This window comes from Silurus meridionalis, chromosome 6 (assembly GCF_014805685.1).
Source record: "Silurus meridionalis isolate SWU-2019-XX chromosome 6, ASM1480568v1, whole genome shotgun sequence".
NCBI lineage: Eukaryota > Metazoa > Chordata > Actinopteri > Siluriformes > Siluridae > Silurus > Silurus meridionalis.
Genome location: NC_060889.1, coordinates 29,680,957 through 29,708,397, shown reverse-complemented (window position 1 = coordinate 29,708,397; position 27,441 = coordinate 29,680,957). Strand labels below are relative to the sequence as shown.

General features: G+C 39.6%; 1 protein-coding gene across 1 annotated transcript; it reads right to left on the bottom strand.

Annotated features, from left to right (window-relative positions):
- Positions 1-1,377: 1,377 nt before the first annotated feature.
- Positions 1,378-27,220, bottom strand: LOC124387374 (putative high affinity immunoglobulin gamma Fc receptor IC). Its single transcript, XM_046851704.1, has 8 exons — positions 27,193-27,220; positions 16,252-16,287; positions 14,971-15,273; positions 10,685-11,023; positions 3,738-4,010; positions 2,818-3,066; positions 2,476-2,592; positions 1,378-2,309 (listed from the first exon to the last, which is right to left on the bottom strand). The coding sequence occupies exons 4-8, from the start codon at positions 10,845-10,847 to the stop codon at positions 2,263-2,265; spliced, it is 849 nt and encodes a 282-aa protein (XP_046707660.1). The 5' UTR covers positions 10,848-11,023; positions 14,971-15,273; positions 16,252-16,287; positions 27,193-27,220; the 3' UTR covers positions 1,378-2,262.
- Between the last annotated feature and the right edge of the window lie 221 nt (positions 27,221-27,441).

Below are 27,441 nucleotides of genomic sequence, written 5' to 3'. Positions count from 1 at the left end.
GCCGGTGGGAAGGCACGTACCGGGATACGCATGAGCGATAACAACGACTGCCGTGAACCAACATATACCAACAATAACGGACGGTGAGAGTGTGGAAGTTTAAATAGGAGCTGGTGATGAGTGCTACATGAGCACCATATGTGCGCGATTGAAGCCGGGAGGCCAAGAAAGCACCTGCCACGCCGAAGGGGGCGCCGAAGGGGACGTGGCAGGTGGATTCCTGACAGTTAACAAACATGTATGTACATTTTTATAGTATGCCTTCATCAAACAAATCGCGGCAACGCTGTTGTGTAAAAAAACCCTTCAAAAACACGTGCATGCACATTCTCATTTATTAACGCACATCATGTACATAAAGAAATTTCAAGCACGTTAATATATTGCCGCCATATTGATTTTCGTTTATCTCGATCATCGGTTATCTCTATGCTTTTTGGCAACCCCCTAGGACATTGAAATAACCGGGTTCCACTGGATATATCTTTATAATCTTTATATATATATATATGAAAGAAAAGGATCTATATACAAAAAATGCTTATGGCAGTAAACAGACAATTTAAGGTGGTTTAGATTGTCCATTAAGTGTCCGTGTGCAGTATAGTGTAGTGTAAAGTGTCCATAAAGTGTCCATGTGCGGTATGCTGTGGTGTAAAGTGTCCATAAAGTGTCTGTGTGCGGTATAGTGTGGTGTAAAATGTCCATAAGTGGCCGTGTGTGGTATAGTGTGGTGTAAAATGTCCATAAGTGGCCGTGTGTGGTATAGTGTGGTGTAAAATGTCCATAAGTGGCCGTGTGCGGAATGGTGTGGTGTAAAGTGTCCGTGTGCGGTATGGTGTGGTACAAAATATAAAGGGCACTGTGCTGTGTGAGTCCAGAGTTTAAAGTGTCATTTACGCACCCATAAATCAGACTTTTGAATTTCAATGCAAGACTGGAAAAAAATGCAGTGATAACAAAGTTATCTAGCAGAGTTTAAAAATTCATCTTTGCATTTCACTTTACAAGGATCTTAGACTTGTATATCAGTGTAGCCGTCTGTAGACATGTAGTAAGAGAAATAACACTTCTGTTTGATCTACTCCTGAACTTTACTGTAGTGGGATCCTCTACTTACACTGAATAAGACAGGATCCAGGGATCTACTTAGAAGAGACCACTATATTAATCCCATGAGGAAAATTCCAAAATGAAATCAGTAGACAAGAGACACTATAAGACAATGGGTTTAATACATGAATCAGAACAGTAGAGATAGAGTAGACTTTGTCCTGGTTAATTATATATATATATATATATATATATATATATATATATATATATATATATATATATATATATATATATATATATATATATAAATTGGCACAATTACATCATTATATAATTATATAATCTTTTTTAATGGTAAACATGTTCATATTGACAAAGGCATAAAAGTTTTCTCAGTATATTACTTGTATTTCATATGATAAATTATTTCTACCAGGTTTAGTGAACACAGCAGTACATATACAGTATTGATATATAGAACTTATACTGAGGAGACACAAAACACAATATTAGTTCCACACCATAATTCAGATCAGTCAATGAACTTGTTTTTATGTTTAACTTCCTTTAACTCCAGTAACACTGAGCTTCTCACCAACCGCTCTGACTGCAGTCACCTTTACAGAAAATACAACCTACACTGGACATTTTCATTCTCAAATCCTGCAACTGAAACCATATTCACTCTCTGGATATGAAGCAAATCTCACTAGTGCATGTTCTAGCACACAACACAACATTTTCTGGACAACACTTTTGTGCAGATTTCTGTGTTTGTATAAGCTTCACTACAGGTTTGAATGTGCAGGTCACCATGTTGGGATTGAACTCACTCCAACAGCAGACACATTTATATCCCACATGTCAGATGGTATTTAGCAGAAGCAAAACTCAAACTTCAGACAATCCATCAACATTTTATCTTAAACAATATATTTCATGATAAGTATTTCCACACATTTGTACTGTTTTGCATAAGCAGAATGTCGGCTTTATTACAGTCTACTCACATGGTCACTTTCACCTCATGAGGAGGTTTGCAGGCTTTAACTAAACAAATCCAGACAGAACAATGAGGATATTTATAAGATGCAGAGCAAATAACAGCATGTAATTAAAAATCATTATTATGGTAAAATCCACACAATAAGCAATAAAGAAATCATTTGATAATACATGCATCGTCTTTTTATAGATTAACTTTGTTCACTCCTCTATGACTGCATTCTCAATTCTGTCTTCATCAGTGTGAGCTGTTAAAGAAATGTACAATGGCATTGATTTAATTTTAAAGTGTATTCCAGGTGTTTATGACAGAATAAAACTAACAAACAGCATTTGATCTCATCCTAAACACAGTTAGTTTTGGTTAAATGAAAGTAGTAATGTGAAATGTAGAGATACTGAAAGAGTTCTTACCTCGAGCTCTGTAACATTTGACCAGCAGAATGATGGTGATCAGCAGATATGGAGATGCCGTCACTACACTACTGATCAGCATGAGCACTGAATATGGAGCTTCTAAATGTGATGGACCTGATACAGAATACAATAATAATTATAACAACATTTTATTAATGCTGAACTGAATGTGTTTTAACTCAAACTCCAGTAAAAGTAACAATGTTTATTTCTGGGCACAGGAGTAGCATAGCATGTGAACAGAATTACATAAACTACACACTATAGGTTACATTATATAGAGATACTTAGTTCAACTTATTAAGTCACAGTTAAATGAATATACAAATGATTTCTCACGTCTGACTGAGATCCAGCTTCTCGGTGACTCTCCTCTCTCTGGGTGTTTACAGTGGTAGAAACCTTCATCTGATTTTGAGACTTTATGGATGATCATCTCTCCTGTAGTCTGGTTCTGGACGACTGATCCATCTTTATAGAAATCAGCTTGGGGATTTAGGTGGTTTCTGTTGCGAAATAAACAGTGTAGAGTCAGAGGATGTCCCTCAGTCACAGGATAAAGAGGAATCTCCAGGATCACATCACCATCTAGAACACAAAAAAAATTACATTAGATAGATAGATAGATAGATAGATAGATAGATAGATAGATAGATAGATAGATAGATAGATAGATAGATAGATAGATAGATAGATAGATAGATATGTTTGCACTTTTACTCAAGTGAAAGTTTAAAGGGAGAGTTTTTTGTTTAATTGGAGTAATATTTTGTGTATCTCTACTTTAACTCAACTACATGGTTTGTGCACATCATCTATAACTGCTTATGAGTGGAGGTTAAACACTGCATTTTGCATTTATTTTTAATGATGAAGCTAATTATATAAAACAGGTTGCCATAATGCACTTTACATTACAGACACAATTTAAATACCACAACATTAAACATAACATTTACCATGAATTCACTGCACACAGCAGTAATCACCATAAAAGGTTCTTTGAAGTTATTGATTAATTATTACACAGTTAGTAATTTAACATATCATCATTAACAGCGAGAGCATAATTGAACTTGTAGTCAGTCTGGAAAATGGCTTACACAAATCCATACTCAGACTAATATTTACACATAATGTACTGAGGAAAAAAAATCCATGTTGTCTTGAACAGTTTGCTGAATTGTAAACTCCGGTGTTCTGAATATTTTGTTAAAAAACATTTCCTTTTTCCTCTAAAACATTACATAAAGACTCACCATGAACTGTGATGTTGACAGGATTACTGTTTTCTCCAGATTCAGACTCACACCAGTAAACTCCAGTGTAGGATGTGGAGAGAAGACTGATGTTACATGTAGGTTCTCCTGATCCCCAAATTGAACAAGAGAACACTCTCTTAGTGTGTGTGTATTGTTTAAATTTCCATCCAGTAGAGTTACTCTGGTCCTCACAGCTCAGTGAGAGAGAGTCATCAGTAAAGTGTTGAGTTCTGCTGGGACTGATGATCAGAGACACTGGAGGAGATTCACCTTAAACACAGAAAAATACAAATAGAAATGGGCAGAGGTATACATATACATATACATATACATACATACAGAAAGATGTCTATTAATTTGATAATCAAAACCACAGTCCATAACATGGGGCATAACCAGTGACTATCCAGAGCCAAGGCAAGGGAGCATAAAAACTGGCTCCAGAAAGAAAACAAAATGTAGAACTTCTCAGAAAGTCTGTTTATGCAACTTGATTAACATGAAATTAATTAAGACTGAATGCACACCCAAAAACTTTGATTTAAGAAAGGTCTGTTTAATATTAGTTCTAGATTGGAAAACAAGTCTAGTCAGTCAATTCCATTAACTATTATTTATAAGACCCAGGGCCCTATTCTTATTTTCTCCCGAATCTAGTTACTTCTTTAGAGAATGCATTAATAGTTGGTGACTTTAATATTCTTTTTGATAATCAGAAAAACTTCTTTAAAACAGCAGTTGTGTCCATTATAGATTCAGTTGTAATTAATCAGAATGTTATAGGTCCACTCATGGTGGTGACACACTCTTGATTTAATATTAATTGGATTCAATGAAAAAAAAAAATAGTCATATTTCCACAATCTTTGTATCATTTGGCCAGGCAGAGGAACCGAGCTAAGAAGGATGTGCTTGTAGCAATAAAGAATTGCTAAAATAGTGTGATGTGAAAGTGGAGGGAGAGAAGGCTGGATGATGTGAAGATGGTGAAGCTGGCAGTGGATAGGATTAGTAAGGAGGAGGTGAGAGCAGCTATTAAGAAGATGAAGAGTGGAAAGTTGATAAGACCAGATGACATACCGATAGAAGTATGGAGATGTTTTGTAGAGATGGCAGTGGAGTTTTTAACCAGATAAGTTAACAAGATTCTGGAAGGTGAGAGGATGCCTGAGTGTGCTGCTATCTTTAAAAATGAGTGAGATGTGCAGACCTGCATTAACTACAGAGGAATAAAGTTGATCAGTCACACCATGAAGTTGTGGGAAAGAGAAGTGGAAGCCAGGCTGAGAGAAGAGGTGACCACCTGTGTGAAACAGTATGGTTTCATGCAGAGCAGAAGCACCATAGATGCTAAATTCGCTTTGAAAATGTTGAAAGAGATGGTCAGAAGGAGTGGCATTGTGTGTTTGTGGATTTAAAGTGTACGACAGAGTTGTGGTATTGTATAAGGAAGTCAGGTGTGTCAGAGAGTATGTGAGGGTGGTGCAGGACATGTATGAAGACAACGTGACAGCAGTGAAGTGTGCAGTAGGAACAAAAGTCTGATTCAAGGTGGAGGTTGGATTGCATCAAGGATCAGCTCTGAGACCTTTCCTGTTTGCAGTGGTGATTGACAGGTTGAGTCTCCATGGACTATGATGTTTGTGGATGATATTGTGATTTGTGGTGAGAGTAGGGAGCAGGTTGAGACGAGCCTGGAGAGGTGGAGGTACGCGCTGGAGAGAAGGGGAATGAAAGTCAGTAGGAGTAAGACAGAGTACATGTGTGTGAATGAGAGGGAGGGCAGTGGAGTGTTGCGGTTGCAGGGAGAAGAGGTGGAGAAGGTGGAGGAGTTCAGGTACCTGGGGTCAACAGTGCAAAGTAATGGAGAGTGTGTTAGGGAATTGAGGAAAAGAGTGCAGGCAGGGTGGAGTGGGGAAGAGTGATAGCAGGAGTGATTTGTGATAGAAGAGTATCTGTAAGAGTGAAAGGGAAATTTTATAGGACTGTGGTGAGACCTGAGATGTTGTATGGTTTAGAGACAGTGGCATTGAGTAAAAGACAGGAGGTGGTGCTGGAGGTAGCAGAGCTGAAGATGTTGAGGTTTTCATTGGTTTTCATTAGTTCCCTCTTAAGTTTAGTTCCTTTCAATGTTTCTTCCTTATGCCATCTCGGGGAGTTTTTACTTGCACCATTCGTCACTGGCTTGCTCATTAGAGAAAAACTTACAACTATGAAAACAATATTTTTCATTCTTACTGCATTATCTATGTAATGCTTCTTTGAGACAATGTCAATTGGAAAAAGCTCTATACATAAAACAATAAAGGGGTAAAACAGAGGGTATCAATTCAAACATTGTTTAATGTGAAGACAGAAATAGGTGCAAATAATCAGAGATCACATCAGCTGAGAACCATGACTGTGATGCAGAGAATGAGGCGAAAGCCAAAGTATGCACACACAAAGTTCTTTAATGAAACAAAAAGAGGCAGGAATTACACACATAGGTAGTTAAGCTGTATATTCCTGAGAGAGATAATGGCAGTTCGTGTGAAGAATCCACAGGACCGCGCTGGGGAAAGCGCGGAGCTGGCAGCAGCAGAGAATCACGGTGCAGACAGCGTGACTTGTGGAAAACAATAACGGACAAAGTGTGGGTGAACATGAGTGGCTTATATGTGTGTGTGGGTAATGGAAGTCAGGTGTGCCGTGTTAGTAATCAGGCAAGCAGCTCCGTGCGGGCAGGGCATGTGCGGGTGAAGACACAGGGTGCTCCCTGACAATGACATTACTTATCACTGTTACAAAAGGGGAAGCTGAATTTATGTCATTTAACCACCTTATATGTATTGATAAAGAAACAATACATAAATCTCTTCTTATATTTATATTTTATATATTTATTTCTTTGATACTATAAAAAAAAGAAAAACACATCAGTTAATTCTCCTCACCAGAGATCCATAGAGGCTGTGGATTGCTGTACAGTGTATGAAAGGCTGGTTCTCCTCTCTCTCCTCTACACACATAAACTCCTGTGTGATGAAGAGCAGAAGGACTGAGAGTGTAGGAGCCTCCAGATCCTCTGCTGCTGTCTGAGAGAAGCTCCACATACATGACATAGTCAGTATTTTTTATTTGAGTTACACCGTCTCTGTAGGGAACAACTGTGTACCAGCTGAATGTCCAGTCTGTAGAGGAGTCTGTAACCTCACAGCTTAGAGTCACTGAGTCTCCTTCAGTCAGCCAGTTCTGTGGAGATACACTCAGTACTGTCTGTGGTCTTCCTTCTGCACAGATAATCAGTAGTTATACAGTGATGAAAAATATCTTAGAATGTATAATTATGTCTAATGTGTCAACAAACCAAACTCACACCCACGTCTTGCAGTGTAACAGTATCACTAAAGATTAAAGAGTGTAAACATCCACTCCTCTACAGGTGTGAGACACTTCCAGAGCAGTGGACTGAGAACACAGCCCTGAGGTGCCCCAGTGCTCAGTGTGCTGGTGCTGGATATGCTGTTTCTAGTCCAGAAACTGAGGTCTCCCAGTCAGGAAGTCCAGGAACCAGTTACAGTTACACTATAGGCTACATTATATAGAAATTCTAATTATTAAGTCACAGTTAAATGAATATACAAATTATTTATTACGTCTGACTGAGATCCAGCTTTTCGGTGACTCTCCTCTCTCTGGGTGTTTACAGTGGTAGAAACCTTCATCTGATTTTGAGACTTTATGGATGATCATCTCTCCTGTAGTCTGGTTCTGGATGACTGATCCATCTTTATAGAAATCAGCTTGGGGATTTAGGCGGGTTCTGTTGCGAAATAAACAGTGTAGAGTCAGAGGATGTCCCTCAGTCACAGGATAAAGAGGAATCTCCAGGATCACATCACCATCTAGAACACAGAAAATTACATTAGATAGATAGATAGATAGATAGATAGATAGATAGATAGATAGATAGATAGATAGATAGATAGATAGATAGATAGATAGATAGATAGATAGATAGATATGTTTGCACTTTTACTCAAGTGAAAGTTTAAAGGGAGAGTTTTTTGTTTAATTGGAGTAATATTTTGTGTATCTCTACTTTAACTCAACTACATGGTTTGTGCACATCATCTATAACTGCTTATGAGTGGAGGTTAAACACTGCATTTTGCATTTATTTTTAATGATGAAGCTAATTATATAAAACAGGTTGCCATAATGCACTTTACATTACAGACACAATTTAAATACCACAACATTAAACATAACATTTACCATGAATTCACTGCACACAGCAGTAATCACCATAAAAGGTTCTTTGAAGTTATTGATTAATTATTACACAGTTAGTAATTTAACATATCATCATTAACAGCGAGAGCATAATTGAACTTGTAGTCAGTCTGGAAAATGGCTTACACAAATCCATACTCAGACTAATATTTACACATAATGTACTGAGGAAAAAAAATCCATGTTGTCTTGAACAGTTTGCTGAATTTTAAACTCCTGGTGTTCTGAATATTCTGTTAAAAAAACATTTCCTTTTTCCTCTAAAACACTACATAAAGACTCACCATGAACTGTGATGTTGACAGGATTACTGTTTTCTCCAGATTCAGACTCACACCAGTAAACTTCAGTGTAGGATTTGGATAGAAGACTGATGATACATGTAGGTTCTCCTGATCCCCAAAGTGAACAAGAGAACACTCTCTTAGTGTGTGTGTATCGTTTAAATTTCCATCCAGTAGAGTTACTCTGGTCCTCACAGCTCAGTGAGAGAGAGTCATCAGTAAAGTGTTGAGTTCTGCTGGGACTGATTATCAGAGACACTGGAGGAGATTCACCTTAAACACAGAAAAATACAAATAAAAATATGTGCAGAGGATACAAGTATATGTGTGTTCAGAATGATGTCTATTAATTTGAAAATCAAAACCACAGTCCACAAAATGGGGCATAACTATTGACTATCCAGAGCCAAGGCAAGGGAGCAGACAAACAGGCTCCAGAACAAAACCAAAATTTTGAACTTCTCAGAAAGTCTGTTTATGCAACTTAAATAAGATGAAATTAAATAAGATTGAATGCACACCCAAAAACTCTGATTTAAGAAAGGTCTGTTGAATATTAGATCTAGATTAGAAATAAATTCTAGTTAGTCAATTCCAATAACTATTATTTATAGAAACCCAGGGCCTTATTCTGATTTTCTTCCAAATCTAGCTACTTCTTTAGACAATGCATTAATAGTTGGTGACTTTAATATTCATCAGAAAAACTCCTTTAAAACAGCAGTTGTGTCTATTTTAGATTCAGTAGTAATTAATCAGAATGTCACTCATGGTGGTGACACACTCTTGATTTAATATTAATTTTATTCAATAAAAATAGAAATAGTCATATTTCCACAATCTTTGTACCATTTGGCCAGGCACAGGAACCGAGCTAAGAAGGATGTGCTTGTAGCAATAAAGGATGGAGATGGAAATGTGTTGACTAGCAAGGAGAGTGTGATGTGAAAGTGGAGGGAGAGAAGGCTGGATGCTGTGGAGATGGTGAAGTTGGCAGTGAATAGGATTAGTAAGAAAGAGGTGAGAGCAGCTATTAAGATGAAGAGTGGAAAATTGGTAAGACCAGATGACATATTAATAGAAGTATGGAGATGTTTAGTAGAGATGGCAGTGGAGTTTTTAGAGAAAGTGTACGACAGGGTGCCGAGAGAGTAGTTGTGGTATTGTATGAGGAAGTCAGGTGTGTCAGAAAAGTTTGTTAGGGGTTTTGCAGGACATGTATGAGGACAATGTGACAGCAGTCAAGTGTGCAGTAGGAACAACAGTCTGGTTCAAGGTGGAGGTTGGATTGCATCAAGGATCAGCTCTGAGACCTTTCCTGTTTGCAATGGTGATGGACAGGTTGAAGGATGAGGTCAGGCAGAAGTCTCTGTGGACTATGATGTTTGTGGATAATATTGTGATTAGTGGTGAGAGTAGGAAACAGGTGGAGAAGAGCCTGAAGGGGTTGGAGGTACGTGCTGGAGAGATGGTGAATGAAAGTCAGTAAGAGTAAGACAAAGTACATGTGTGTGAATGAGAGGGAGGGCAGTGGAGTGGTTGCAGGGAGAAGAGGTGGAGAATGTGGAGGAGTTCAGGTACCTGGGGTTAACAGGGCAAAGAAATGGAGAGTGTTTGAGAAGTGAAGAAAAGAGTGCAGGCAGGGTGGAGTGGGTGGGCTAAGAGTGATAGCAGGAGTGATTTGTGATAGAAGAGTATCTGTGAGAGTGAAAGGGAAATTTTATAGGACTGTGGTGAGACCTGAGATGTTGTATGGTTTAGAGACAGTGGCAATGAGTAAAAGACAGGAGGTGGTGCTGGAGGTAGCTGAGCTGAAGATGTTGAGGTTTTCATTAGTTCCCTCTTAAGTTTGGTTCCTTTCAATGTTTCTTCCTTATGCCATCTCGGGGAGTTTTTACTTGCCACATTCGCCACCGGCTTGCTCATTAGAGACAAACTTACGGCAATATTTTTTATTCTTATTGCATTATTTGTGTAAAGCTTCTTTGAGACAATGTCAATAGGTAAAAGCTCTATACAAATAAATATGAAATGAATAAAAACACTGAAGGTTAAATATAAGAAACAAAATCAAAACTAGGGAAAACATAAAATATTTTGAAATTGCTGCAAAGGCATAAATAGATAGAGGGTAAAATAGAGGATATCAATTCAAACATTGTTTAAGGTGAAAATAGTAATAGGTGCACATGATCAGGGATCACATCAGCTGAGAACCATGGCATTACTTATCACTGTTATAAAAGGTAAGCTGAATTTCTGTAATTTTACCACCTTATATGTATTGATAAAGAAATAATAAATATTATATATGTATACATATATTATATATTTATTTCTCTGATATTATAAAAAAAAAAAACATAAGATAATTTCCCTCACCAGAGATCCATAGAGGCTCTGGATTGCTGTACAGTGTATGACTGACTGGTTCTCCTCTCTCTCCTCTACACACATAAAATCCTGTGTGATAAAGAGCAGAGGGACTGAAAGTGTAGTAGCCTCCAGATCCTCTGCTGCTGTCTGAGAGAAGCTCCACATACATGACGTAGCCATTACTATTTTGTACTGCAGTTACACCGTCTCTGTAGGGAACACTTGTGTACCAGCTGAATGTCCAGTCTGTAGAGGAGTCTGTAACCTTACAGCTTAGAGTCACTGAGGCCCCCTCAGTCAGCCAGTTTTGTGGAGATACACTCAGTACTGTCTGTGGTCTTCCTTCTGCACAGATAATCAGTAGTTATACAGTGATGGAAAATATCTTAAAATGTATAATTATGTCTAATGTGTCAAAGAACCCAACTCACACCCACATCTTACAGGGTAACATTATCACTAAAGATTAAAGAGTGTAAACATCCACTCCTCTACAGGTGTGAGACACTTCCACACCACTGATTCTGTGTGAAGCTGTACTGCCAAATAGACACATTTTCATTAAAAAAAAAGCATTAAATCTATAATAATAAATTTGTCAAGAAGAAGTCAAGTCAAGAAACTTTTATTGTCATTTCAAACATATATAGTGTACGCAGTACACAGTGAAATAAAACAACGTTCCTCCTGAACCCTGGTGCTACATACAACAACAATCACAGAAAACACAGAGCTAAGACTAGTAAGTGTCATCGCCACATGTAGTGCATCGTGTGCAAACTTGTGCAATCAGTGTAAAGACAACACAAGACAGTGCAAGACAATACAGGACAGTAAGTGACACCACAAGCCAGTGTAAGACAAATACACAAAACACAAAATAGCGCCACCAGTAAACCTGTTGTATGTTGCACACCACAGTGTGTAAAAGAGTAAAGTGAACATAGTAATTAACAAAAATGTAAACAAAATGTTGGGCAATAGCAGCAATCCAAAAAAGATTTGCAAAAACGGCATGTAAACAGTTTGTAGTAATGAAGTGATGTGAGTGGTGCTGAAGACATGGGCATGTGAAGTGAGTACGACTGTGTGTTTGAGTCCGGGTTGTACAGATCAGTCACAGACAGTTGTGTGTCTGTGAGTTTCAGTTTAGTTTTGTGTATTAAGGAGGATGGCTTGGGGAAGAAACTGTTGCACAGTCTGGATGTGATGGCTAGAAATCGTCGGAACCGCTTTCCTGATGGCAGGAGGGTGGTATGCCCCGGATGTTTGTGTAAAAACATCCAGCATGTTTTCTCCTCTGGTTGCAAAGTCCACATTCTGATTACATTTAGGGAGCAAAGACCTGAGATTGGCATGGTTGAAATCTCCGGCGACGATAAACAATCAGTCCGGGTGTGTGTTTTGTAGTTCACTAATGGTCCCGTAGAGTACACTGAGCGCTACCTTAGCTTTCATACAGGATCGGTCGAGGCCCGGGTTATCAACAACCACCACAGGTATTGTCAGCCAACAGGGTACTGTTGGAAATTAGGCTACTGTTGGCCGAAAGAGGAGAAGAAGAGGAGAACGACATCTACAGAAACAGCAGGGAAAGGAGAGGTGTAGGAGAATGTAGGTTAGGGTTGGTACATTAAATGTTGGTACTATGACTGTTAAAGGGAGAGTTGTAGCTGATATGATGGAGCATAGAAGGGTAGATATGTTGTGTGTTCAGGCTCAGCCGTCAATGGCCATGTTGGTAAAGGAAATAGAGGTGATGAGGAGGTGATGGGTAGGTATGGTTCTAAAGAGAGGAATGTGGAAGGGCAGATGGTGGTTGATTTTGCTAGAATGATGAAAATTGCCGTGGTAAATACTTATTTTAAAAAGAAGGAAGAGCATATGGTGACATATGAGTGGAGGAAGGTGCACACAGGTGGACTATGTTCTATGTAGGAGATTGGAGACTGTAGGGTGTTGGCAGGGGACAGTGTAGCTAGACAGCATCGGATGGTGGTCTGTAGGATCGTTTTAGGGGTGAAGAAGAAGAAGAGAGAGAGAGAGAGAACTGAAAGAAGAATAAGATGTTGGAAACTGAAGGAGGAAGACTGAAGTGTGAGATTCAGGGAAGAGGTCAGACAGGGGCTTGGTGGTGGTGAGGAGGTGCTGGATGATTGAACAACTACCACAGAAGTGATAAGGGAGACTGCCATAGAGGTACTTGGTGTGACATCTGGAAAAAGAAAGGAAAACAAAGAGACATGGTGATGGAATGAGGAAGGGCAGGACAGAATAAGGAGAAAGAGGTTGGCGAAACAGAATTGGGATCGACAAAGTGATGAGAAAAGTAGATAGGAGTACAAGGAGATGTGGCCAGAGGCAAAGAGGGATGTGGCAAAAGCCAATGAAAAGGCATATTAGGAGCTGTATGAAAAGTTGGACACTAAAGGAAATAGAAAAGCATTTATACCGATTGGGCAGGCAGAGGGACCGAGCAGGGAATGATGTGCTGCAAGTTAGAGCAATAAAGGATGGAGATGGAAATGTGTTGACTAGTCAGGAGAGTGTGTTGAGAAGGTGGAGGGAGTATTTTGAGCAGCTGATGAATGTGGAAAATGAGAGAGAGAGAAGGTTGAATGATGTGGGGATGGTAAAGCAGGGGATAGCATTAGTAAGGAGGAATTGAGAGCAGCGATTAAGAGGATGAAGAGTGGGAAGTCAGTTTGACCAGATAACATACCAGTAGAAGCATGGAGATGTTTAGGGCAGATGGCTGTGGAGTTTTTAACAAGATTGTTTAACAAGATTTTGGAAGGTGAGAGGATGCCTGCGGAATGGAGAAGGGGTTTGCTGGTACCGATTTTTTTAGAATAAGGGAGATGTGCAGACCTGCAGTAACTACAGGGAAATGAAGTTGATCAGTCACACCATGAAGTTATGGGAAAGAGTAGTGGAAGCCAGGCTGAGGGAAGAGGTGACCATCTGTGAGCAACAGTATGCTGAGGAAGATCACTGCAGATGTATTATTTGCTATGAGAATGTTGATTGAGAATTATAGAGAAGGTCAAAATGAGTTTCATTGTGTGGTTGGGGGTTTAGAGAAAGCATAGGACAGGGTGCCGAGAGAGGAGTTGTGGTATTGTATGAGGAAGTCAGGTGTGTCAGAGAAGTTTGTGAGGGTGGTGCAGGACATGTATGAGGACAATGTGACAGCAGTAACGTGTGCAGTAGGAATGACAGACTGGTTTAAGGTGGAGGTTGGATTGCATCAATGTTCGGATCTAAGCCCTTTTCTGTTAGCAGTGGTGATGGACAGGTTGATGGACGAGGTCAGACAGGATTCTCTGTGGACTATGATATACTATGATATTGTGATTTGTGGTGAGAGTAGTGAGCAGGTGGAGAAGAGCCTGGGGTGGTGGAGGTATGTGCTGGAGAGACGGGGAATGAAAGTCAGTAGGTGTAAGACAGAGTACATTTGTGTGAATGAGAGGGAGGGCAATGGAGTGGTGTGGTTGCAGGGAGAAGAGGTGGTGTGGGTGGAGGAGTTCAGGTACCTGGGGTCAACAGTGCAAAGTAATGGAGAGTGTGTTAGAGAAGTGAAGAAAAGAGTGCAGGCAGGGTGAAGTGGGTGGAGAAGAGTGATAGGAGTGATTTGTGATAGAAGAGTATCTGCAAGAGTGAAAGGGAAGGTTTATAACACTGTGGTAAGACCTGAGATTTTGCATAGTTTAGAGACAGTGGCATCGAGTAAAAGACAGGAGGTGGAGCTGGAGGTAGCAGAGTTGAAGATGTTGAGATTTTCATTGGGAGTGAAGACAATGGACAGGATTAGAAATTAGTTTATTAGAGGGACAGCGCATGTAGGATGTTTTGGGGAGAAATTGAGAGAGGCCCGATTGAGATGGTTTGGACATGTGCAAAGGATGGACATGGGGTATATCAGTAGAAGAATACTGAGGATGGATACACTAGGAAGGAGGAAAAGAGTAAGAGACCAAGAAGGAGATTCTTGGATGTGGTAAAGAAAGACATGCAGGTAGTTGGTTTGAACGAGGCAGATGTAGAGGACAGGGGGGTATGGAGACGGATAATCGGCCGTGGCAACCCTTAATGGGAGAAGCCAAAAGAATAAGAAGAATATATGCACTTTGCTTCTGTTATATAAAATAAATGTAAAATATATATATATTTATTTTAATATTATTGAAAACATTAAATAATAACTTGGTATTGCAATAATTGTAATGAAATATGTGAAATGTGTCTTGTTTTGAAGTCTGTTCAAAAATGTTTTAATCATGACATACCTCCTATTGTAATCTTGACAGGCTCACTGTGCTCTGTGAAGTAGTAGTTGTTGTTGTAGTAGTAGTCGGTATGTTTGGGAATGTCTCTTGTGCGTGCACGACACTGGTACACAGTTTCTCCTGCATAATTGACTGTCACTTTAAATAAATTTGCTTGTTTACTGTTCACTGGAAAATGTAAGCCTTGATTAATATTATAATAGAAAAACTCCCATGCAGTTGTCCCCTGCAGCTCACAGCTAAGAGTGATGGTGTCTCCGCTGTAGATGGAGCTCCGAGGATTTACTCTCAGAGTGGGTTTAGCTGTTGGTATGAAATAATGGTGTCAGAGCTACTTTTCACTTTAGCAGTTGATTCCCTATATTTAAACATATGACCACATCAAAATAAAATATATTGAATAAATAATTAAAAGAATATGTTGTACATTTGGTACACGTTTGATGTCCAGGTGCAAGTAAAACATATATAGAAATTTTGTCTCGTCGGATCCCTGCTCGTTTAAGATCTTCCAGCCAATCGGGTCCCTCGTGAATTTCCTACTTTCGGTTTTCTCAGACTCAGGCTGTACCATTGGATTCAGTTTGTTTGTTCTTTGCTGCCTCTCAGACTATGGACTATATATGGACTCTGCCTTCTCTTTCTGTTTTCAAGGTTTGCCATGCTCTCTGTTCTCTCATTCTTCCTTGGACTCCATGACCACGTGTGTCAAAGATTTCAGACGTGTTTTTGTGCGCTCAAGTTTGGATATTCTGTGTTTTCTCTCTGCCCGCAAATTGCTTATTAAAGACTGTATATAATACATCTGTCGGTGTCCTGCATTCGGGTACTTAACAAATGCACAGCATTCAGCAATTAAAAGGCCTCAAACGTCTTTGCTTTCACTTTTTAATCATGTTACATTGTCCAACCAGATACACAGCCATTGACTTTGCTTTAATCATAATTTGTAAAATATGTCATTGTTTGGTTTTGTCATCTGTTCATAAGTGCAAGAATATACACTTGCATCACCGTGTCACCTGGTTTTTGTATGTTGCAATTTATGAACATGAGTAAATAAGTTTTATAATAGATCAAGATTTAAACTTGTTTTAATGTCTTAAAGAAGAGGAGAAATTCAAGTTTTGCTTGTAATAAAATGCAAAAAAAGAGCAACCATTTTTTATTTATTTGTGAATTTACCAAGAGCACAAACTGAATTGTAATCAATAAGCTACTATTAAATTGATCAATTCTACACCACCTTCTTAGCTCAATAGAAATAAAGAAATAAATCACCTTGAGCATGAGCCACTGTTATATGTGAAACCAACACTGAAAAGGACACAGAAAACATGTAAACATTAAAATTTAGTCTATTAATGGAATCAACGCATAAAACTCTCAGGGTTCATTTGCATTAAAAAAAATCTAAACTACCACCTAGTGCAAGGAAAAATAATAATTCTACTTAATATCTTTGATTTGAACAATAATGTAAAATAATCAGCAAATGTTATTAATATGAACTTACACCTAGCATAAACAAATTAGCTGTCATGCTATATCACTTAAACTCATCACTCATTACATTCAGATTGCAGATGAACAACTTTATACACCAACACTTACTGTGATGAGACACAAAGAGAACATTTATTCACAAAGCATCACAGGAAGTGGACTCGAGCTTCAGCATGTCACTCTAATGACTGACTGATAGAGCTTTGGTGTGTGTTAAAGCCTCATCACTTCCTCTGTCACTCTGACAGTTGAGTCCTCTGAGGTTGAGGCGGAAGCAGACGGTGTGGAATCCATATACATTTTTTTTTAAATTTTAAAAACACAGAGATATACATCAAAACTGTAATTCAAAACCATAATTAAAGCAGGCAGAAAGATTCAAAACACAGCTAAATCAGTCTGTGGGAAAAACAGATCCAAAATACTTAGCAAAGAGGAGAATGTAGTAGAGGGAACAGATCAAAGTCAGCAGATAAAGAAACCTAGAAAATTAATTACTTGGTAAGCAGTGAAATTACAATACTTCACAATAATGCTATTGAGAGCCTGGCTCAAAATGCTAAACACAGGTGACCTGGAAGAATTTAATATTTGTGTGATGGCTTCCACTGGTGTTGTGGTGGTCCCTATGCAACTTCTCTAAGAGTGAAGGATCCATGTTAACCCAGCACTGTTCCTCGAATCCATATCCCTCCCAATCAACCAGGTGCCGAGTCTGTCCCCCTCTCCACGAATCTTGAATGGAGTGAGCAATAAACTGGGCAATGATGATAAAGGGTGGCAGCATGGTTTGCGGCATTGATTAAACATATTTAGAGGCAGACCACAAGTTTGTTTAGTCTCCGCATTGAACTTTATGTGCATTTCTTTATTATTATTATTAAACTTGAAAACACATAAAACAATGCCAGGTGTATAAAAAAGACACTAGAGTTACCATAGTGTAACTGTGGCTACTTACTTCATACAGAAAATACGAGTTGTTTTGCGCATGAATTGCTAGCGTTAACCGTTAACCAGGAAGTTGCTAGCGCTAATTCTAGCACTATGGATTCTTTGACATTTTTATGTCCAGATTCAAGAATTTCTCTTAAAAGAAGAAGTTCTTAACAATTCCACATATTAAGGGAGTAAATAAATGAAGGATGGAGGAATAAAGACATTTTTTTAAAGTGTTCTGAAACAAGTAGAACAGTTAAGATTAGCCTTAGCCTTCAGCATCTCGTCCGCATGGCCGATATTCCATTGTTCTCAGGTGTTAATGTTTAACAATAGATTTAATAAAAAGGGAGAAGTGTAACCATGATTAACTATATATATCATTCTAAAAGTCCAGGCCTCAAGCAAAAAATGCAGTACTTCAATCAATCAATCAATCAAACTTTATTTATAAAGCGCATTACAACCACCAACAGGAGCACAAGGCACTTTCCAGTAAAGCAAAAAATAAATATTAAAAATAAAATAACAATTTTATTTAAAAGTAATATATTAAAAAATAAATGAATACTTAAGAAATAAATTAAAATAAAAAATAAGACACAATGAACATAAAATAGCAGTTGAATCAGGGCTATGTGTTAAAAGCTTGTCTGAATAAATGAGTTTTCAACTGCGATTTAAAAATACTCAGCTCAGTGACGCATCATATGTGTGCTGGAAGTGCGTTCCACAGCGTTGGTCCCTGGACAGCAAATGACCGGCCTCCAAACTTTTTATACTTGCATTTAGGAACAACCAGAGAGGTAAGTCCAGAGGAGCGGAGAGTTCTGGCTGGTTGGTAGACCTTTAATAATTCAGCGAGGTATGGCGGGGCCAGATCATTGATTGCCTTGAACACAAACAGCAGGACCTTATACTCCACCCTAAACCGCACCGGAAGCCAAGGAAGCGAGCGGAGGACAGGGATGTGGGAGCATTTGGAGGTGTTGGTGAGAAGACTAGCTGCCGCGTTTTTTACCATTTGAAGCCAATTTAAAAGTGATTGGTTAAGTACAGTGTAAAGGGCATTACAATAGTCAGTCCTCGAGCTGATGAAGGCATGTATAGCTTTTTCAAGGTCAGCTTTGGACAAGAATGATTTGACCTTGCTGAGGAGCCTTAGCTGATTAAAGCTCGCCTTCACTACTGCACTGATCTGCTTATCGAAGTGCACACTTTGGTCAAAAATAACACCCAGGTTACGCACTGTAGGTGCAAACTGAGGTGTAAGAGGACCAAAACTCAGAGAACTGCTGGGTAAGTCCGAGCTAAACAAGATGTACTCAGTCTTTTCTTCATTTGGATGAAGGAAGTTCTGGGAAAGCCACTGTTTAACATCCTGAAGGCATCTGTGGAGAGGGTCCAATGCAGAACGCTTACTCTGAATCACAGGAAGATAGATCTGGAGGTCGTCAGCATAGAAATGAAATTGAACATTATGATTGGAGATGAGTTGACCAAGTGGCAGCATATAGATTGAGAACAGAATAGGACCAAGAATAGATCCTTGGGGCACACCAGATGACAGAGGAGCAACCGAGGAAGAATGATCATCCAGCATTACTGAAAAAGTTCTGTTGAAGGTATGAAGAGAACCAATTTAGTACTGCACCCTGCAGACCAACAACATGTTGAAGACAGCAGATGAGGATGGCGTGATCCACGGTGTCAAATGCAGCAGTAAGGTCCAGTAACACCAAAACCACAGAGCTTTTACCATCCAAGGCTCCAAGAATGTCATTATGGACCCTTAATAACGCTGATTAAGTGCTATGTCTCGACCTGAAACCGGACTGAAATGTATCACCAATGCCGTGCAGTTGAAGGTGAGACTAAAGCTGGGCGAAAACAAGCTTCTCCATCAACTTAGACAGAAATGACAGGTTAGATATAGGGCGGTAGTTAGATAGTATGGAGCGATCAAGGTTGGGTTTCTTGAGCAGCGGTCTAACAATAGCGTGTTTGAAAGCAGCGGGAACAGTACCCATGCTAAAGCTGCTGTTTATGAAGGAGACAAGAATGGGACCTATGATGTCAACAGCCTCCTTCAAAATCCTGGCAGGAACAGCGTCTAGAGGGCAGGTGGTGGGCTTCAACTCGTGGACAGCTTTCCTGAGGTCCACCAGAGTAACAGCATCAAAGTTCTCTAGCACACATTGGGCCGCACAAGTAGACATGGCAACAGCGGGGACTTGTGTAATGGTTTGCCTAACAGACAAAATCTTGTCCAACAAATGTTGTCTGAATGCATTGCATTTGTTTCCAGAAACGTCATTCAATACGACAGACACCGGATTTATGACAGAATTGATAGTGCTGAATAAAATTCCAGGGCGGTGGCTATTACTGTTGATGAGAGCAGAAAAGTACTGTCCTTTAGCTTCCTTCAGTGCACTCTGGAAGGTGGCAAGACTGTCTCTAGCGACACCTGCAGCCTATCCTTCTTCCATCTTTGCTCAGCCTGTCTACACCGGCGCCTGAGGGCCCGAGTTGTATCATTGAGCCAGGGGTCCAATGGACTATTGGTCGACTTCACCTTGTAGGGCGCAACAGAGTCCATAATCTGGGAGCAGATGGTATGGAAGAAGGCGAGGAAATGGTCCAGGCAAAGAGGTGATGTCAATTCAGTAGTAGAGGCGAGATCGGAAACAGAGAAGGCAGCGACAAAATCATCAACTGTAGATGAGGTAATAATGCGATGATGATGAGGGGCAGTAGACGTTGGTGCAGGCGAAACAGCACAAATGTCAAACCGTATAAGAGAATGGTCAGAGATGGGAATATCCTTGACCTCACAATCTGACACAATCACCCCACGAGAGATAATAAGTTCAAGAGTGTGACCTAACCTATGGGTGGGACAGGAAATGGACTGAGCCAGATCTCATGAGTCTAAAAGTGCCTTAAAATCATTAGCAAGTTTATCAGAGGGGCAGCAAACATGAATGTTAAAGTCACCACAAATTAGAACATTGTCAAACTTTGCTAGAAACTCTGACAGAAGCTCTGAGAACTCAATTAAAAAATCCTTGTTTGATTTGGGCGGCCGGTAAATTACTGCACATAAGATCGGACAGGGTAGAGCGAGCACAAATACTTGTACCTCAAAGCTGGAATACCCTCTATTGGACAGCTGGCGGCACTTCAGGGACTGTCTGTGTATAGTGGCTATCCCCCCCACCCCTACCCGTTTGCCACGGCGTGTTTAGGTAACCAGAGGGGAGGATTTCCGAAAAGGCACTGACGTCATCTGGAGGAAGCCAGGTTTCGGTGAGGAAAAACAGATCCAGATTGTGAGAGGAGATGACATCATTGAGGACAAATGTTTTGTTGTTGAGTGATCTGGTGTTACAAAGTGCCATGCGGAGCGTGGACGAGTTGACAGGCGACGATGTCACACGAGGAATTGGACGGAGGTTTTCTTGGACACAACCCCGGGTGGATGTTTCAACGCGGCGAGGACACTGAAATGGAACACCAGTGTTGGAGCCAACCGGCCGGAGCCATCGGTAGCATTCCCGCGATCTTCTTGCATTGCCAAATCCTATCTTTACGCCTCGGAGACGGAGAATCCAGGTGAGTCCTCAGCCTGGCATGTAACCCGCCTCTCCGACTGCGCCTCCTGCGGCGCTTCCTGTCTGGCAGCAAACAGACAGGGCATCTCAGGAAAGGAGGAATTAATTTCAACAGTGGCGGTGGTGGTCTAAATGACTGGGTGTTTAAGAGGAGATTAGTTGTAAAAACCAGTTCCAGCAGCGTGGTGCGATCATACACAATAAACGATGAGACAGTAGCAAAAATAAACATGAAAAAACAGAGGAGCAAGTGGCAGGCCAAACACAGCGGCGCCATTTTTGAATACTTACACTATTATTGTATAAAAGAGTCACAAACACATCCACTGCTGCTAATCCTGGTTTATTAGGAAAGATGAGGCTCCACTGAACAACATGCCGTAAAGCATTTTTGCTTCAACCAAACAATAGTGTTGTAATCTGTTTTGAAATAACTTTCACATGAAAAACAACATCTTAGTGGTAAAAAACAAATATGGCCGGTAGGATTTAGTGTTACAAAACAAATGAGACCACCCACTAAAAAAAAGGGAAAAGAATGGCGGAATCTTGGGCATGAGCATCCACTATATATGCAGGTGTGGTAACGTTTTGTTATGAACCATCTGTTATTTCAAACCTTTTATTTTTCAGCCACTAGCATAATGGAAACAAAATGATTAATGGAAAATGTAGCCAATGAGTGCAGGATTCTAACGAGATATGGGAGAATTATATTCCCCACATGGGCTAGTTCTTAGTTTTATTACTCTTTAGAAACTCTTATTGAAACTCTTGTTGTTCAAAATGTTAATAATAATAATGAAACTGGGTTAATAATCAATTTTATGTTTTGCATTTTATCCCCCTTACTGTACCAAATTTGTACCAAACCATGACCTTATAACCGAGGTTTACATCTCTTTTTACATCTCTTTTATGGCACCTCATTGTACAGGTACAGTAGCATCAGTAAGCAAGGTTTTTGTCTCACAGTCTGGCTTCCACTGTAATCAAAGCCTCATAGCTTCTCACTGGTAATAATAGGGTGATAGTTGCTTGCACTATTGATTTGTAAAAGGCACTGGTAATTGTAGACATGTTGCAGCATAGATTCCTGATGTTTTTGTTTCTGATGTTGTTTGAGGACAAGGAGATGAAACTTCATAATATAAAAACACTGTCTTTGAGACCAACTGGAAAGGGAGTAAGGCCAGCAATATTGGAGGTGGTTTAAACCGTTCTATCATGGTTTGAATGGAAAAATGGTGTAGGTGTAATCCTGAAGGAAGAGAACAGCAAGAGTGTACTGGAGGTAAAGAGAGTTTCTAATAGTGTGATGAACTTGATGCTGGAAGTTGAAGGGTGATTATAAATGTAATCAGTCCCTATGCTCCACAAGTGGGTTGTGAAATGGAGGAGAAAGAAAATTGAGAGTGTAAATAGTAATGAATTATTGGTGATTGGAGAAGACTTCAATAGCCATGTTGGTTGAAAGGAACAGAGGTAATGAGGAGGTGATGGGTAGGTATGGCTTTAAGAAAAGGAAGTTGAAAGGGCAGATGGTGGTCGATTTTGTAAAAAGGTTGGAAATGGCAGTGACAAATACATATATTTGAAGAAGCATTGGGTGACGTATAACAGTGGGGGAAGGTGCACACAATGGACTATGCAGGAGATGCTTCCTGTTAGGTAGCTTCCCTCACACGTAGCTTCCTGTGACATAGCTTCCCTGTGTTTGACTTGTTTGCCGTGGGTTACGTGTTTGTATTTCTGTTGGCGTTTTCAAACTAAACTTTACTATTTATCTATCTATCTTTTTTTCCCCTGCTGAAATAATCCTAAATTGTTTTTTGCCTTCCTGACTAGTACATGTAGCTTGTTAAGTTGACTACCACTAGTGTTGACTACATTCATTGCCTCACACTTTATCTTAACTTTATTTACTATTGTAGGCTCAGCGCACCTACAACGCGGCCCGCCCAGGCATCATTCACTCCGGCACCGGTGCACCACGGACCCTAGATGCTGCAGCTGCGTAAGACGTGAGTTAAGCCCCAAAGCCCACGAGGACGTCTCCCCTGCCACCACCATCGGCCTTCGAGATCTCGACCGAGAACCGCCCCCTCTCTGCAAGACGGAACACGAAACCGCGATTCGTGGAGATTTCATCGTCCGGCATGTCTGCGCTACCGGAGCCAAAGGCAAGGTGCATACTCACTGTTTTCCTGGTGCTCATGTTCTCAATGTCACTGCACAGGTTCCTGCGATTCTGTTCTCCATGTCGGAGCGAACGACACCAGGCTAAGGCAAATGGAGATCTTAAAGATGGATTTCAGGATCCTGGTGGAGACATTGCCCACAATGAGGATCATAGTGTCAGGACCTCTTCCCACTTACCAGCGAGGTATTGAGGAGTTTAGTAGATATTTTGCACTAAATTAATTCTTACAGTCATGTTGACGAGAGCACAAACTTCTCTTTGTTGATAATTTTAATTTTTTCTTGGAATGTCCGGAGTTCTTCCACCCTGACTGCCTGCACCCCAGCAGAGTTGGAGCAGCAGTGCTATCAGACAACATCTCTAGGATGCTTCACATCATCTGACTGGTAAGACATCATGCAATTTACAACTACGTTGTATATTTGTTGAATATACAACAAATAGCAACCATTTATAGTACTCTTCTAAATGTTAGTCAAAAATTTGGATTCAGGTTAAAATCATTTGAAGTGCTTGTTCTTAAAGATGTACTTTCAGACATACATAGGAAACCCCTACTATCTCTTGCTCTGGCCACCGTGTACAGACCCCCAGGGCCCTACGCTGATTTTCTTCGAGTTTTCTTGTTTTCTTTCAGACCTCTTGATCAATTTTGATAAAGTGCTGCTTGTAGGAGATTTTAATATTCATGTAGATGATGTAAACGATGCCCTAGGACTATCATTTGTGGATTAAACGCCTTTGGGGTTAAACAAAACATCACCAGACCAACTCATCATTTTAATCACACACTAGACTTAATAATATCCCACGGAGCAGACGTCACTGTTGTAGATATTTTACCTCAGAGTGATGACATCACAGACCATTACCCCATATTGTACACACTACCAGTAGAGCAGATTAGCCGTGTTTCACCATGTTATCGACCTGGTAGGACTATTGTTCCGAACAGCACATAATCTGGAAAAAAAATGGAGGAAAACTAAATTGGAGGTATTTAGAATTGCATATATGAAACTGAAAAAATATATAGTATTAGAAAACAGCTGTGGAGGTCCAACCTCTGACAGCATCTCCTGACCCAATCTCACCTAAAACTCCACAACTACACTGCTTTACATGTATAGGACAGGAAGAGCTGTATGATGTTATTACCAAAGCTAAATAAACAACATGTCAGTTAGATCCCATTCCAACTAATCTATTGAAATAAGTGATACATACAGCCAGTGAGCCTCTTCTGAATATTATTACCTCCTCACTCTCTTTAGGTCACATCCCTAAACCCCTTATGTTAGCAGTTTTTAAGCCCCTCATTAAAAAAAACTAATTTGGATTCAAACACACTATCAAATTACAAACCTATTTCAAATCTCCCATTTATGTCTAGGATTTCAGACAAGAGTGTGTCTGCCCAGTCTGCTCTGAGATCTCAAAACTTCAGACTTCTAGTAGTTCCTAGAATAGCAAAGTCGACTAAAGGTGTTAGAACATTTTCACATTTAGCTCCTAAACTTTGGAATAGTCTTCCTGACAGTGTTTATGGCTCAGACACACTCTCCCAGTTTAAGTGCAGATTAAAAAAGTATCTTTTTAGCAAAGCCTACACATAACACACATCACATATCATAATCTTGTGCTCCAGTACATCTGATCACATGCACATTATCAACTTGTGCTGTTAACAGCAGCTATGCTAATTTCTATCCACTGCTTATCGTTCTCTACCCATCCTGAGGCATCCTGAGGTTGCTCCAGCCCCAGTCACATCCCACCTCATGAAGATTATGGACCTTTAAAGAAGTAGATGCTGACTCCACAAACATCCCGAAACATCTATAGACGTACCTCCTTGACTGTTTAAAGGCTCTGGCATGGAGAAGCTGGTGTTGGACCTTTGATGATCACAAATGTTGACCTATTTTATGAGTTGCTCAGTAGCTCCTAGTTTTATAACCACAATGACTGTGTAAAACTGTAGAAAGAACATTACTTGTAATCTTACATTCCAGTGCTCATGTTAGTTCTCACTCTCCAGTGTTCTGGATTGTTGAAAGATTTATGATCACACTCTTGATGTCACCCAAATGAGGATGGGTTCCCCTTTAGAGTCTGGTTCCTCTGAAGGTTTCTTTGCCACAGTTGCTATGGCTGCTCATCAGAGATAAATGCACACCATTCACCTTGATGTTGATTTCTCTAAAGCTGCTTTGAGACAATGTCTGTTGTGAAAAGTGCTATATAAATAAACTTGACTTGACTTTTCCTGGTCAGAAGTAGGAAAATACAAATTATACAAACACACAAAGTATTGTGGTGGATGGTCCACAACAACTAAAGACCCCTCCTGTTAACAAAGAAAAGGAATCTCAGTGCAACATGCAACTGAGCAGTTGAGGGTTAAGGGCTTTGTTCAAGGACCCAGCAGTGGTTGCTTGGTGGTGCTTCGATTTGAACTCATGACCTTCTCCAAAGTCCAATGGCTTAACCACTGAGCTACCACCTCCCGTTTCCATGCAGCCAGCTAATATTTTCAGCTTGGTTAAGTTTTGCCTTTGAATATCACAATAAGTGTGTTGCAGTTTTATTTGCAGTTTAAAAGTTAGTTACTGCTTCAACACATTCCTTCTCTACTTCACTGCTGAAAACATGATTTAAAAAAGAAGATAAACCACAATGCCATCAAATAAACACTACTGAACACAAATTCAATCATAATTAACTTGGGATATTCACTTTATTTTTAAATGAAGAAACAATTTGCGATAGACTTTATCAGAAGAAAAAGTGCAGGTATATTAGTCCAGTGTATTCATTTTGAGTGCATTATCTCTTTCACACATACCCACGCCCTCCCCTTCTGCTGAACACACATCACCATGTTAACAGAAAAAGAGAAGTTAGAAATGCCAGCTCATATCTGGCTGAATAATTTTTGCAAATTGTCTGTGGATTTAAAGACAAAGAAAGTAATCAGTGAAGTGAATATGTCATGTGAACAATTCAGGAACAATTCAGTTTACACAGTAGATCACCAGGTAATGAATTAAAAGTTAGTTATTGCTTTGACACATTGACACTTCTTCCTGCTCTTCACTGCTGAATTTGCACCACTGCATTATAATAGAAAATAGAGAGTGTCTCTGAGCAGAAGATAAACATCAGAACACCGATTCTGTGCAGAGTTCAGCATTTATTTATACTTTGATGAAGATACAATGAGAACATGTACTCAAAGCAGAAAAATCTGCAGCAATTAGATATAAGCAGGGGAGAGAATCTCAAAGCCTTCTGTTGACACTTTTGCAATTCATAATAATCTTTTTGGCCAACTTTGTGGTGCCTCAAATACATCAACAGTAAAACTTTAAGTTAGTTCTTGCTTTCACACATCCAAATTCGCACCTCCGCCACGCTCACATACTCACATTATTAAACAGACAGAAACTAAACCACACACAAATTGCTCTCTGCTACCAGGCCTCTATTAATAACACTAATGAGAAGTGTTTGTTCTGGTATTTGTGCACTATTATTTTGCATTTGTGTGATATTATTGTGTATAAGTTTGAATTTGTTGTACTGAGATGTTTCTCTGCACTAAACATAAAAGTAACAAAAAATCATGTGTAGATCAACATATTTCCTCAGAAAGTCAACTTAATGGAATCATGTTTTTTTTAAGTCTTCAGTAAAGACCAAGCAGATTCTCACCACAGCAGCTAAAAACAATGCAGTTAATCACAGCAAGAACTTCTATTGATGATTTATACAAACACCATCCAGTCATTTCATTTCAGCAGATCAACAATACAAACTATACAGACTTGTTTACACTCATAACCTTATTTAAACTCCATTTTTAAATTTACTCTGATTGTACTCTTACATGCTGAACTATTATAGTTACTGAAAGCAGTTACACTGATTTCTAATGAAGACACATTTACTCACAGAGTATCACAGGTAGTGGACTGAGCTCCATTTTGTCTCTCTAATGACTGACAAAAGTGGCAGAGCAGCGATGTGTGTTAAAGTCTAACCACTTCCTGTGATCTCACTCACACAGAGAGACAGAGGCAGATAGAGAGAGAGAGAGAGAGAGAGAGAGAGAGAGAAAGATAGAGAGGGATAGATAGACTTTTGACTTTTACACTCCTTTATTTGACATTAGTCATGTTTAATGCCAGATGGTATCAGGTT

Bases quoted from the DNA above. Each gene is read 5' to 3' on its own strand.
- LOC124387374 (XM_046851704.1), bottom strand. From the start codon at position 10,847: ATGTATGTGGAGCTTCTCTCAGACAGCAGCAGAGGATCTGGAGGCTAC. The intron at 4,011-10,684 runs GTGAGGGAAATT...TCTGTGTTTAAG, and splicing joins AGAGCCTCTATGGATCTCTG to GTGAATCTCCTCCAGTGTCT. The intron at 2,310-2,475 runs GTAAGAACTCTT...TTTCTTTAACAG, and splicing joins CAAATGTTACAGAGCTCGAG to CTCACACTGATGAAGACAGA.